The sequence below is a fragment of the Hylaeus volcanicus genome, chromosome 1 (genome assembly GCF_026283585.1).
Source record: "Hylaeus volcanicus isolate JK05 chromosome 1, UHH_iyHylVolc1.0_haploid, whole genome shotgun sequence".
In the NCBI taxonomy this organism is placed as follows: Eukaryota; Metazoa; Arthropoda; class Insecta; order Hymenoptera; family Colletidae; genus Hylaeus; species Hylaeus volcanicus.
In genome coordinates, this window is record NC_071976.1 from 230,871 (window position 1) to 243,686 (window position 12,816).

At 44.1% G+C, this 12,816-nt stretch overlaps 1 protein-coding gene across 3 annotated transcripts in view; it reads left to right on the forward strand.

Moving 5' to 3' along the window:
- The window catches only part of LOC128873681 (rap1 GTPase-activating protein 1), a 63,668-nt gene that overhangs the window by 8,505 nt on the left and 42,347 nt on the right, over positions 1-12,816 (forward strand). The window contains exon 2 of one of the 3 annotated variants that reach the window (XM_054117419.1): positions 1,627-1,723. The exons of 1 other annotated variant lie outside the window; for it this stretch is intronic. In XM_054117419.1, the coding sequence (XP_053973394.1) occupies positions 1,627-1,723 (97 nt within the window). Of the gene's footprint in view, positions 1-1,284; positions 1,724-12,816 lie in introns of all 3 variants that reach the window. One more of the 3 variants, XM_054117438.1, reaches the window with a different exon arrangement.

The window sequence follows — 12,816 nt, forward strand, 5'->3', positions numbered from 1 at the left end:
TATAAATCGTGCAACTCTTTTTGGTGTTGGATTCGTTGGAGCGGACCATTCGCTAAAGGATAAACAACTCCGCGACACAGGCTTCGTGGAAATGTCGAATGGAGAAAGAAGTTCCGTTGCAAGGTGCCCGGACGTTGCGTTGGTCAGGGCGTCCACTTCTGCACAGTGATAACGTAATTGAAATGTCTTCGAGTCGCGCTTCCCGGAACGTTCCCGCATAAATCACGGCCGTTCGATCGCCTTCTTTAAGTGGATCATTCGTTAAATGTAAATGCTGCAATAGAAATCTTACTCCGGTCGAGAGCCTCAAACGTATTTCACTTTCTTTAAATGATTATACTTGCCGAAGGTAGCTCCGGTTTCCTATAATGCGAGCGAAACGTTCTCGAGAAGTGCGCTTCTCGTCTTGATCTGCGCTCGTAAGCTTTTGAACCAGTATTTAAACTCGACTCTGCGTTCGTAAAGAACAAACGAGACTCGTCCAAGTTTCGCGATTCTAGTTTTGAAACGAGGATAGGATTCGGTTGGTTGCGAACACGCTGTGCCACAGTGTTTCGAGTTTCGAGTCTGTATTTGTTATATTGTTCCGCGGTTGAGCAAAACAAACGAGCAAGTCGAAGGTCGTGCAAAGATCGCACGGAGCGGTAGCTCGAGCCTCGAGGAGACCGACTCGTGGGACAAACGAAAAATGTTAAAAACGATCTTGCGTTAGATAATTGAACGTCGTTCGCAAGAACACGCTTCTGGCAACCGCAGTTTCGCCGTTCGCGGTCAGGTTACGAAATGAATTATTAAACGCAAATTGTCGCGAGTGAGTTGCGAATCGAGGAAAAGGTAGAGGTTACGTTACGAAGCAATCTTTCTCGTTGATACTCGGCTCGTTCGATACGGTGAAATTATCCTATGTATCCACATACATTGTACATTTGGTCCCTCGATTTACACCAGTGTAATTTGAGCTCGGGTTGGCAATTTCAAGCTACGACTCTGCTTATTTTTACATCTACATTTACTACATGTACTGTATATACTCGGGTTTTCTTTTACGCGGTCGGTAATGATTCTATTTACGCGGTATCGTTAACACGGGGTACCAGTTTTACGCGATATCAATTTACGAGGTTAATTTGATCGTTGTTCGAGTACAAAGTATCACGTAACGGTGTCCATCGATTCATCGTGAATCTTTGCATCGGCGCCAAGCAACGTCTACACCCATTGGTGCCTCAACGTACATACAGGCTTCTTTCTTACGTTATTTTTTGTTCGTATCGGCATCGGCAGCTGAAACATCGTTTCATAGTCAGTGCAAATCGAGAGACGAGTGTGCCGATTCTATTCGTTGTCTGTATTTGGTGAATAAAGTGGTTGGATAAAAGATTACGGAAAGCGAAGAAGACTTGACGAGATCACGAGGCGATCGAAACATTGTTGGAGAGCGTGTACACGTCTTCCAGGGCTGAGTCACGTTTGCGCGTTTTCGATTCGAGGCTTCGAGAACGTGGTACCGTTCGATCGATCGTGTTGGCGTTTCGATATCGGCCACCTTGTTCCCGGCGCGGCGCGGCGCGGTACCGTGTTCCTCGTTGGACACGCGGACTCCAACATTTTCACCTGCTCGCTCAGCCATCGATTCTCTTTGGAGTGATCCCGTATCCGATGTCGCGTGTCATCTCGAGGAGATGCTGAAGATACGCATGCTGGATTACATCGGGGATACTGGGTGAGTGTGTTGCCGTACGTTTCGCGCTTTAACGCGTAACTAAACTTGAATCACCCGACACTTGGAATAGGCATTCTACGTTATTTGTTACGCTACAGTCGAGAAACGGCTTCTGTGCATACCGAGACAGCAAACAAGTACAGATGTTAACTAGATCTTGACGACTCAAGGTTTACGTTCAGCTCGCGAGGCATCCACTTTTCAAACCGGGATATCTCTTTCGTTTCCTTCGACTTGTACAATATGTAAATTGTTCGGAGAATTACCATCGAAATAAACGTGACCAAAGCTACGGAATGCTATTTTCGGATACGCTTTAAAACTCAGAAGACGAGAGATGCAACGTATTTTTGCCAAACGATTACAAAGACGTTAAAGGTTAATCTTTGGGCAATTAAGTAGACGAGCAGAAATGGTCACATATTTCGATGCGTTCATTTCTACGGTGGCATTCTTTTTTCTCGTCGCGTGCCTTTAAGAGCAGACCCGGTATTTGCATTTGAAATGAAATTATGATTGGGGGGCCCATTTTACTCGACTCACAGTCGACCACTAGAAACTCATTGGCCAGAATACTAATGAACAGGGTCGAGAACAAGACCGATATTCTTTTCCACTTTGGATATAATGATGGCTCTCGAGCGCGTTTAACGTAGATAACGTTTAAGACGAAATTAGAAGAAGAGAGATACGATCCCGTTTCGTTTTCCTCGAGGGTTCCACTCGTTTCTACGCCTACCTTTATTTTCTAGGTGTTTTTTCTATGTTAAGCTACGAACCGTTTATTCGTCAAATCGACTACACCGGGAAACAAAAAGCGGTGAAAAGCTATGAAAATGCATAAAATAGTATAGTAATTGTTTCGCCAATTAATTCTAAATCGATTGATCGGTAGTTTGGTCGACCTAATTTCATAGTCTTATGAAACCGGATAAAATAGTCGAGGCGTCGAGCCGCGGGAATTCGTTTCTAATTTCCTGTTTATTCGTCGCTAGAATCATCCCACATGGTCAATTTATCCGCGACGCAATATAACGGCCGACTTGTGGGTGCAAAACGTTGGCAAATTGATCTAACGAGGTAATCGAAGCTCGGACAGGAAGACAGAGAGGCGTCGCAAGGTTTCACTCGGTGAAATTTTTTCAAGCACCATGAACGGAAGCACTGGTGTCGTGGTGTCGTGCAGCGGATCTTTAATGTTGACTTTCTCAGGTTCGAATTTTTATAAATTCGATCAATTTTATAAATGTATCGTATATATTTTGTTTCGCATCTAGTTTGCACCGAAAGCTATTCAGTTGGAAAGATCGATATGGTAAAAAAAAAAAAGTCGGTGACGTATATACACGCCACGAACAAGTATTTTGCATCTACCGCGCGTAAACACATAATTTCGCAGATGCGCGACACTTGGGCCGGAATATGGTACGCTTGTATTATTTTGTCAGGATATGAAAGCTATAAAAGATTGCGCTAACGTATTTTTAGACCTTTTCCCGAATGAAAGTTGCATGTACTAAGCGGCGCGGCGGTGAGTGCACTCGAGTAAAGTGCTTGTTTCTTCGATGAAAATTATTTTCTGAAAGTGTTTCTAAACGTTACGTCCGACGTTTCGTTTTAATGAAACGAATTACTTTTACGGTCGTGCGAAAACGGCTCGGAGATTATAACGCGCAACACTTTCTATTCCCTCTAATGACACTATAGTTGCTCTTTTTTCTCTCTCTCTCTCTCTCTCTCTCTCTCTCTCTCAACTGTCCTACTCGGGTACTCTGGTACTCTGAACAAAAGAGGTACATTTTTCAAATTTCATAACGTGGAAAGCAATCTAATCGTGGTATAAACAGACGAATGCTCGAACAGGTCGCATTCGTTGTTGGTATCCTCGATATTAAAAAGTACGATACTCGAACAAAACCAGGATACGTTTCGCGGTATGCAGGTTGGCTTGTTGCATACCGTGTCGTCGTTTCTATTCGGAAACGTACTCTCCAATCGCATGCGAATATCGCTGCGTACAAATTTTACTATTCGACGCACACTTTGTTGCATAGCTTTTCAATAAAGTCGGTGGTAGGCTTTTAGAGTGCAGTATCGCGGACACGATCCACCTCCGATCGCGTATCCTGGTGAACTGTGTCGCGGCGAATATACGCTGAACGGCTTAGCATTCCGTTGAAAGTTACCGGATAGGATACGATATACGAAAATGCAAAAGCCCTGATAATGATTTTTCGATAATACGGGTATAGCTGTAGGTATAGGTATAGGGATAGGGTATTCCGACAGCGCTATGCTCGGCGCTATGCACTCGTCTCTCCATATCAAACTTTGCAGTTTCTCGATGTCAGTCGTACTTGATGATATGTAGAAACAACACGCTCTCGACGCGTAGGATGATCTCTTACTATATTGGTCGTCGTTTATCAAGTGAGTCACTTTCGAAATGTAATTAAGGTATAAGCACGATTATTAATTTGTTCGTTGTATGTATTACACATACATGTATTCAAAGTGCCGTTCGAACTGTATATGGACACGGTGTACAATTGGTTTCGCATATATTGTATTATTATGTTTTGGCAAAATATGTAATTTTTGTATCGCTATAATCGACCGCGAACGAATGTGTGCCATGCATAAGGCAGGATGCCTGTCTGTTTCTTCCTTTATTCTTGTTCGTGTTTGCTCAGTTTCCTTTTTTCTTACCTTTTAAGCATACGGACACGATGGTGTTTGTGAAAACGATACTTTGCAGCAAGGTTGTCCGGTTCGTACAAGTACTTTAGGCACTATCTACGTTTACCTTTACATTTACGTATACGTAGGTGTATAAAACGTTTAACAATAGTAGGACTAACGAAGGCGGACAAGTTTATCGTTTCTATTTGTATATTTTGGCATTGTATTCTGTTAAATTTCTCAAGCATCCAGTTGAATTAATTATTCCTTTCCGCGTTGAATTATTGTATAAATTCTACTACTACGAGAAAATACGTGTTGGTACTCTTTTTTTTCCGTTGACAAATATGTGCTATAATATAATTAAGGTGAGCACCTTGTTATTTATAAAAAGTACGTTTCGTTAAACAGGTGCTTGCTTTGATTACGCTTCAGAGTATTTAGTTTACGTTTTTCTCCCTTTGAAAACATTAAGAACAGCGCGTTAAATTGCTTTGAGATACGGAATACAAATGAAATTTCTTTTAATTTCTCATTCTCCGAGTAAGTTTTAACGAGTATGCAGTCTGAATTCCGTGGGGCGCGAGATCTAATTTAAAGAAACCTTGGAGCTCCATTTAATAAATCTATCAGAAGAATGTCGACTAATTTTTTGTTGCGAAATCGGATAAGGTCTTTAAATCGATCGACGCTCGCGCCAAAAATTCGCGAGACAGATGTATGTGATTTACGGGGAACGGCAAAATCTGTTTAACCGTTAGTCGCTTAATCACACGTGCCTTCTCGTTCGGTGAATATTAAAAAGTTGAACGATATTGCTTCCTTCGCGAACCACACAATTTTATGCAACAAGCGTTTCAGCTCGATCAATCTTCCATACCTGCACCGATTACTTTTTCGTGGAACAAAAACATTGATACGATACGTTATTAGCATAACGAAGAGCTTCTCAAACGTGCACGACACATATACAAAGAACATCGATGCGTATTTTTTCGTTTAGTTACAAATTCTTTAAAGTTACATCGAACGTAACATCCTGTCGTGTATTCGCGAGTAAGTGTGTATTACGTATAATATTAGGGGGAATGGGGTAGGGAGGAAGCAGAAAATCGGCAAATCCGTTTAATATCAAGGGAATGCGAATGGCACACCTCCGAAGAGACGCGAAATCTGATGAACGGTCACTCACGTGGCCGTACAGGCTCCCCTTCGGAAACACACGAAAGAGGTAAGATGTTACGCGACACAAGGGCCCGCAGGAAAAACTAATTTAAAGATTCGTTTTTTAGTTACTTTGTTAAGTGGTAATTGGATCGCCATCCTGAATTACGTTTACGAATTGAATTTCGTGCTCGAGGCTCGAGGCTCGAGACTCGAGACTCGCTGTCGTCGTGCTACATTCGATATTATCCCCTTTAATAACCTCGTTGCAAACTTCTCGAAGCGCAATTTCGCGTTACGAGTGACGGACAGTGATGCACATTTCGCGTACCAAGTTCATTCCAGCGTTCGATAGTTCTCTTCTACCAAGTACCGCTATATTTATGACTTTGCAAAGTTCGATGACTTTTAAAAGTTCAAATAAATACACTAGCTACAACTAGCGATATTATAATTATTTCTCCATTATTAAAACGAATGCGTTTACCTCCGCGGCTGTTGAGCTTTATTCATAGTTTGCACGTGTGTTTTGCAAAATTTATCGCTCACGATATATCTGCGCGGAATTATTTAGAAGCAAGTGAAAAATTAGCTTCATCAATGTTGTGTTTATTAATAACCTCGATGTAATTTTCTCAGCATGGTCTCGCCGCATGGTGCAACTATGTAAATCCTTTCCGCAGCGAGCGCGTAAAATAGTGATTTTAATTTAACCGTCGGCGTCGGTGTCGGCGTCGGCGTCGGCGTCGGCGTCGGCGTCGCTCAGCCAGATCCAGAGTTGAAAAATTGCTGAATCGACGACTGGTTGCACGAACACAATCTTGTTACTTGATCGTCGATCAGATTCGATAGCGTTCACCCTTTTCTACTTTCTTTCGTTCTTTTTTTATTAACGCGTGTTGGACAAGTTGTTAGCAGAAATAATTTGATAGCGTCACGCCACCGGACATTATCGCGTTTAATAACCTTGTCAGACATTTTTCTCGTGCAAACTGTACACATTGTGCTTCGGATGACGTACCAAGATACGAAATCTGTTGAACCGTCACTCAGCTCTGGTCGTAAAAAGTTCTCCCGAATATTAAAGAGCTCGCAGTGTGCTCTGAGCGCGCAGAAACGGGTCCCGACGCTCGTAACGATATTTTTCGTGCACGCCTACTTCATTTTTACGCTCTTCTCGTCTTACATCCCGGTGAAAAGAGGCTGCTCGTGGTAACGTTGTAAGCGGGCCACGCGAAATGGTACGCCTGGTGCTCGCTTTAATCTATCGCATCTACCGGGTAGACACCGACGAAACAGGGAATAAATAAGCTGACCCTCTACCTGCCAAACCTGCTATTCTTTGTAGTTTGTACTCGGTTCTCTTTCCTCGATGAAAGGAACTTCCTCTCAGAAAGGGGGCGTACTACATCCGGCGACTATTTAGTCTCGTCCGCGTGGAAAGCTTTTTCTTGGGGACGCGACGGTTATACTTGGTGTTTCGTGGATGCAGGTGGTGAACGATAATAATAATTTGTACTCGCGCTTAATCATGGACGCACGATCGAAAGTTGAAACGTTACGTACGATTCTACGTTTAAACTTAAACCGTATCAAGATAATTACGAGGTTGACGCGATTCGAGTCGTACGCACCGTCCACAAAGTCGCGAAACCAGTCGCAACGGAAAGCAAAGGCTAAGATTCATAAGATAGAGAATTAGATAATCCGTCCCGGTGGTTTCGCCATGCCAATTTTTCCGCGTGTCACTTTCGTATCGTTTCTCCTTTCTGAAAAGTATACACAACGTGCCGGCGATCGGGTTTCAGTTCCGTGCAAGGGGTAATTTATTCATCGAGGCAAATCGTACGAGTCGTTTCCTTTCCTGCTTTACGTGCATTGCGCGAAAGAAACAAGGATCGACGGAGTTAAGCGATAGCATACGACCGACATGATCAAATTTATTCCGTAAATTGTTACTCGGATAAGACACAGATGATTCTTAACCGATCAAATGGATCTTCTCTTCTTACAAGTTTGTTTGTAAATAACGACCGTGGAACCACTCCCCTTTTACATTGGAAAATATCGTTAGGCCATTACTACAACACGCAACTGTAAATATACCACGTACAGCCCGCAATTGTCGAACAAAGCCGCTAACAAGTAAACAGCCTCTTGTCAATGAGGCTATAGCTATGAAGTGTACAGTGACCCGACGCGACGCGACGCGACGCGATGCGATGCGATGCGATGCGATGCGATGCGACGCGCGACATGCTCGTGAGTTGGAGCAATAATCCGTTGACACCCGCAACGAGAATGGCGGCCACCTGTACATATACAAGCTCTCGCGGCCCTTAAGGTAGCTCCACACGGTCGATATTCTTGTACGATATATCGACATGACTGACCACGATGTTAAAGGGTTGAAATTTTACAATTTACAATGATGTAATATGGTTTACGATGATGTTCCAGTCTATTGTTTCGATAATGTCGAAACAGAGCTGTCCGCACAAACTGCGGTTTCTCGATATTATCGATGCGATATTATTGCTCCAACAGCAACCGGGTACCTTTATCGTTTATGTGCATGCGTCGCTAATCTACTCACGCGCAACATACTATATCGAGTTGTATGCACAGCGGGTCCAAGAATTCACTCTTTTCACCGGTGCGCACAGAATTCGATTCGATTTGGATTCGAAAACGTATGCAGAAACCGCCGGCGCGGACGCGTATGTATGGAAACGTAGCGCGATGCAAATGGGCGCGATGCCTTTATGAAAAGAAACAACGCGATGCGATGCGGACGAAATGAATCGGTCTCTCCTTTGTTTCGCTTTAGAATGCTTTGCGTATGACGTTTGACAGCGAAATTAACTCGCTGTAAAACTTTGGAACAGCAGTCGTACTTGACACGACGTTATATATTGTATTTTTTATCTCGCAGGTAAACGACGAAGCATTATATTCGGTACCACCTGACACGGCAACAATTATTACGTATAAAGACTTTGGTTGTGTTACACGAAACGCCCGACGCGACGTAACAAACGACGCGATCAAACGAAAGAAAAGCCAAGACGTAACCAGGCTTTTACGACTTTCCCGCAAAGTGCATTACCGCCAGCTCGATTGATTTACCGTCAGCAAGCGTGCAACAGGTGTTTCCCTGCGGTGCATCGTACCATTTTTCTCCAACAACGGCATGTCTGTTGTATGGTTGTCGCGTCTTTCGACCGACCACTGTGATACGATCTAGGAGATGTAATAGCCAAACGCTACGCGTACAGACAAACCTGAACCGTAAACAAGGCAAAATGATTGGAACGCTAACGAGGCCACGTTACAGATTACAGATATGCTAGACCAATCGAATACACCTTACCGCCAGAGCTCTCGAGTCTGCGCGATTCGTAAACGAATAAAAATGTTAAGTAAAGGGTAGGATCAACGCAAACGTTATTTTCAAATTGCGATTCGCGTTCCTTTCCATCGTATCCTGGTTCCTCGCGCCTCCGCCGAGTGTCTTTACACCTCGTTAATCACTGTCTCGGAGAAAACGGACGTCAGGTCGATTTACGATCCGCCGACAGGAAGAAGGATTTCCATCCTGGATCAAGTATACTCATTCGTTTTATCCGCGACTGCGAGCGAAGGCGGAAAATAATGTGCCGTTCGCACAGCTCTTTTATCAGCGCGTCACTCGTGTCTCGTACGTTTCAGCAGACTTGGCAAACGATTGATGGATTTCTGAACGGTCGCTAAAAACCTGATATTAATCTTGCGACCAGTTTCCGTGATATAATAAAACCAAGTGTAAAGTTGCTTTTAACGAGTATCGAGTTTTCTTAAATACACCTAAATGTATCTATCAACTTAATGCGGATAAATCGCTTGGATAATTATGCGGGGCCGTGGAATAGCACACAGGACGATCAGTCGAAACTAGAAGACTCGTTTGGAAACTCGAAAAGGCTCGTTGAAAGCAAAGGGGTGACTCGGTTGAAAGAATAAGAAGCCACGAGGAAACCTAACGTCGTATTTAGAGAAATGTTTCCGCTTCCTTTTGTCCGATAGAATCGCCCATCGCGATACGCGACCAAGAAATTTCAAAGTGTTCAAAGATCTTGATGAGCACGCTAGCACAGATTTAGTATACCGGAAATTGTGTACCGGATCGGATCGAGGACCGAGCGAAACGTCCGATCGTGAAACATGATTTAAACGATACGCCCAATGTCACTGTGTACACACCGTTTCGCTAAACGAATTAACCGATATATCAAAACCGTTCGATACAAATTGCCATTCACGGTTGTCGGGTACAATCGTCAGCGTGATTGGGGCTTTGACGCTAACGTTGGAATCCGATGCTGCGCGAGCCGTTTACACGATATGTACCTACTATAATAAATTGCAGAGGTTCGGATAGCAGCAATTCGCGGTAAAACGAAAATCGAAAATGCAGGCTAAACTAAAATGTGCTCGATAATCGGAGATAGTCGATTTTACAGTTTTACCCAAAAGTGTACGTATCGTATGGTATTCGTTAAATTAATTCGGACTCAAAGTTTCTCAGTCTGGAATAGAGCGGGAGAGGCGCTTTTAAAGAAACATTTCCGGCTGGAAAGTTTTGTTCGGTCGCCGAGTGACCCTCCGTTCCTTCGTCGTCGTTAATAACGCAATACGTCTGTCTGTCGCACGCGCATCAGTTCGGCATCAGTGTCCTGATTCGTGTGCGTCGTGCTCGATACGTTTATATGCGTGTGTCGCGTCGGTCAGATAAAAGCACAGAATTAGGTACCCTCGTTTGTAGCAGGTTTCTATGGGGTTGCTCTTCGTCTTTCTTCAACCGCTCTGCTATTCCCCCTCGGACTATCGCCCTATTTACGAAGCACGCGTCGCTTTTCAATCGTTTTGTTTCCGTTCTGTGATGCGATCACCGCGCGTCTGTCATTTGCACGCCGCGAAGGCCCACGCGATAGAACCTAGAGTTTTTTGGAAGAATTTAATTGTAAGGGTTGTTTCCGCGACTACTGGGAAACCAACTGGTTTCGACTTTCGACGACCTAGTCTATGTCGAGTTCGAATAATTCGCATTCGTTCGAAACGCGAGAAGAGCGTTCGAATACTTTAGCGGTACTTTGCCTATCCAAACAGGCTACGACCGTAGTCGCGCAACCTCGCAAACGGTATCTGTCGCGTATGGCAACGCAACGATCAACCGAAAACGATCGAGTACGCGTTACATTATTATTTCGATTGTTCGTTCGCCACGGTGCGTGACTCCCTTCTTTCCAGACCGGATTCCATTGCCACGGCTTTTCAAATTCGAGCAGGCGTACCGTGGCTTCTGTCAAAATTCGTCAAGGTCTGTCAAAACGGCGTCGTTCCTGCCAAAAGAGGCTACCACCCTTTCCACGATCCTCTTTTGTTTTTTTTTTTTAACTTTTACACACACCCTGTCGCTGTCGGCGTCGTTTTACGAGGGAGAGTTTGGCCAGGGGACGAAGAAACTTTTCGAATCGATAGTGATCCTGTTTTCGCGGAAAATTATGTATTTCCGCGAATCGAAACTTCTTTCTTGTTTGTTCCTTTGAATACGAAAGTCGAGTAGAGCCTCGATATCGCTGACTCGATGCCGGTGTTTCCGAAGAGAGTTGAAATGGCGAGATAGGCGTAACCTCTGTTGCATATCGGACAGATTCTTTATTATCGTATATTTTTCGAACTCTATGCATCGCGAGGCTTTCTCGTCGCGCGGCCGGTGTACGTGACACAATGCATAGAACGCGTTATGTAACATCTTTTATTGTTTTTTTTTTTCTCTTGATTGTATAGCGGGACAAGCGCGTTTCCCGCGCACCAGGTCCCCCGAAGTGCATTGTCCTTTCTTGTGCTGGCACACGCAAGATAAGCGAGTCGCGGAGAACGAACGAATATCATTTTCATATTAACGAGAACTGTGATTCATAATACAGGTTATCGCCTACGGTATCTACGTTATCGCTTCAAGAGCAGCGTAGTTGTATTCACGCCTCCTCGTTATCTTTATGTTGCGATCGTGCGTCGGCTACTAATCTTGTTGTTTACGAAATCTACCACACGCTTCGCGTGCACCACGCAGCTTTGCATCTTTTTAACGCGTCAACGAGAAAGCGAGAACGGAAGATTGGACAAATTTTATTTTATGCATTCTCGAATAACGAATAACTTTTTGATTTTCGATACATCGATTACAATTGGACTATGTGTGAGGTATGAGCCACCTTTGCGACTTTCGTTTAGCGTGTACACTCGCATAGTTTGCTTGCATCAAGCGAGAGCAAAGCGCTACAGAAACGGGACACGTTAGGTGAATGGATATGTGCGAGTAGGTGAGTAGGTAGGTAGGTAGATAGGTAGGTAGGTAGGTAGGTAGGTAGGTAGGTAGGTAGGTAGATAGCTGGGGCAAACCACTGTACTCGTGTAGGTAGAGGGAGCGTGTGCGAACGTGAACGCACACGTGCTAGATCTGTGATTTTAAATGACCGCGCAGGATGCAACTGTCGATGAGAATGATAGATAGCTCTCCGCTGCTAATATCGGTTATTATCGGGTTAAAAAGGAATTTTCTCGATTCGTTGGAGCGGAACCGAGACGAGTTTTGACTTTTTTCGATATTGATTTTCTGGATTATTCGTGGCCCTTTCGTGTAACGACAACGAAAGTAAAATCCCTATAAACAAGGTTTAAAGGATAACGCGGAAATAACGTATTCGTGTGTCTTAGTCCGGAAAAAATCCGTGTACACAGAAATAAACTGGAAATAACGAAAATAGCCCGTTTTGGCCAGCTTTTCAGGATTTCCGAGCACTGTGCGAGGAGCATGCGACCGCGAGTATTCCAGCAACAATTCCGTCGGAAATTGGTAGGTTCGAGTGCAAGGGTGCGCATATGTCGCGTGCGAACCCTCGAAAATTGTCACCTTTGTTACAGGATGGATTCGCGAGCGCGTTTTTCCGCTTACGTGGATGTTTATGGTCCATGAATAATGGAGGGCTACCCTGTGAGTCTAATAATTTCAATTATTCTACGGCGGAGTGAAACGAGGGTAAGAGAATATGTTTGGTTGGTCCCAGGGCCAGCCAGCGGACTCGTCGATAAGACACCGAGCACCGAGTAACAGCACGAATCGACATCGAGAACTAAAACTGTTTCGTGTTAATGATAATAATAAAACAGGCGAAAAGAAATGATGAAACGAAACGGTGACCGCG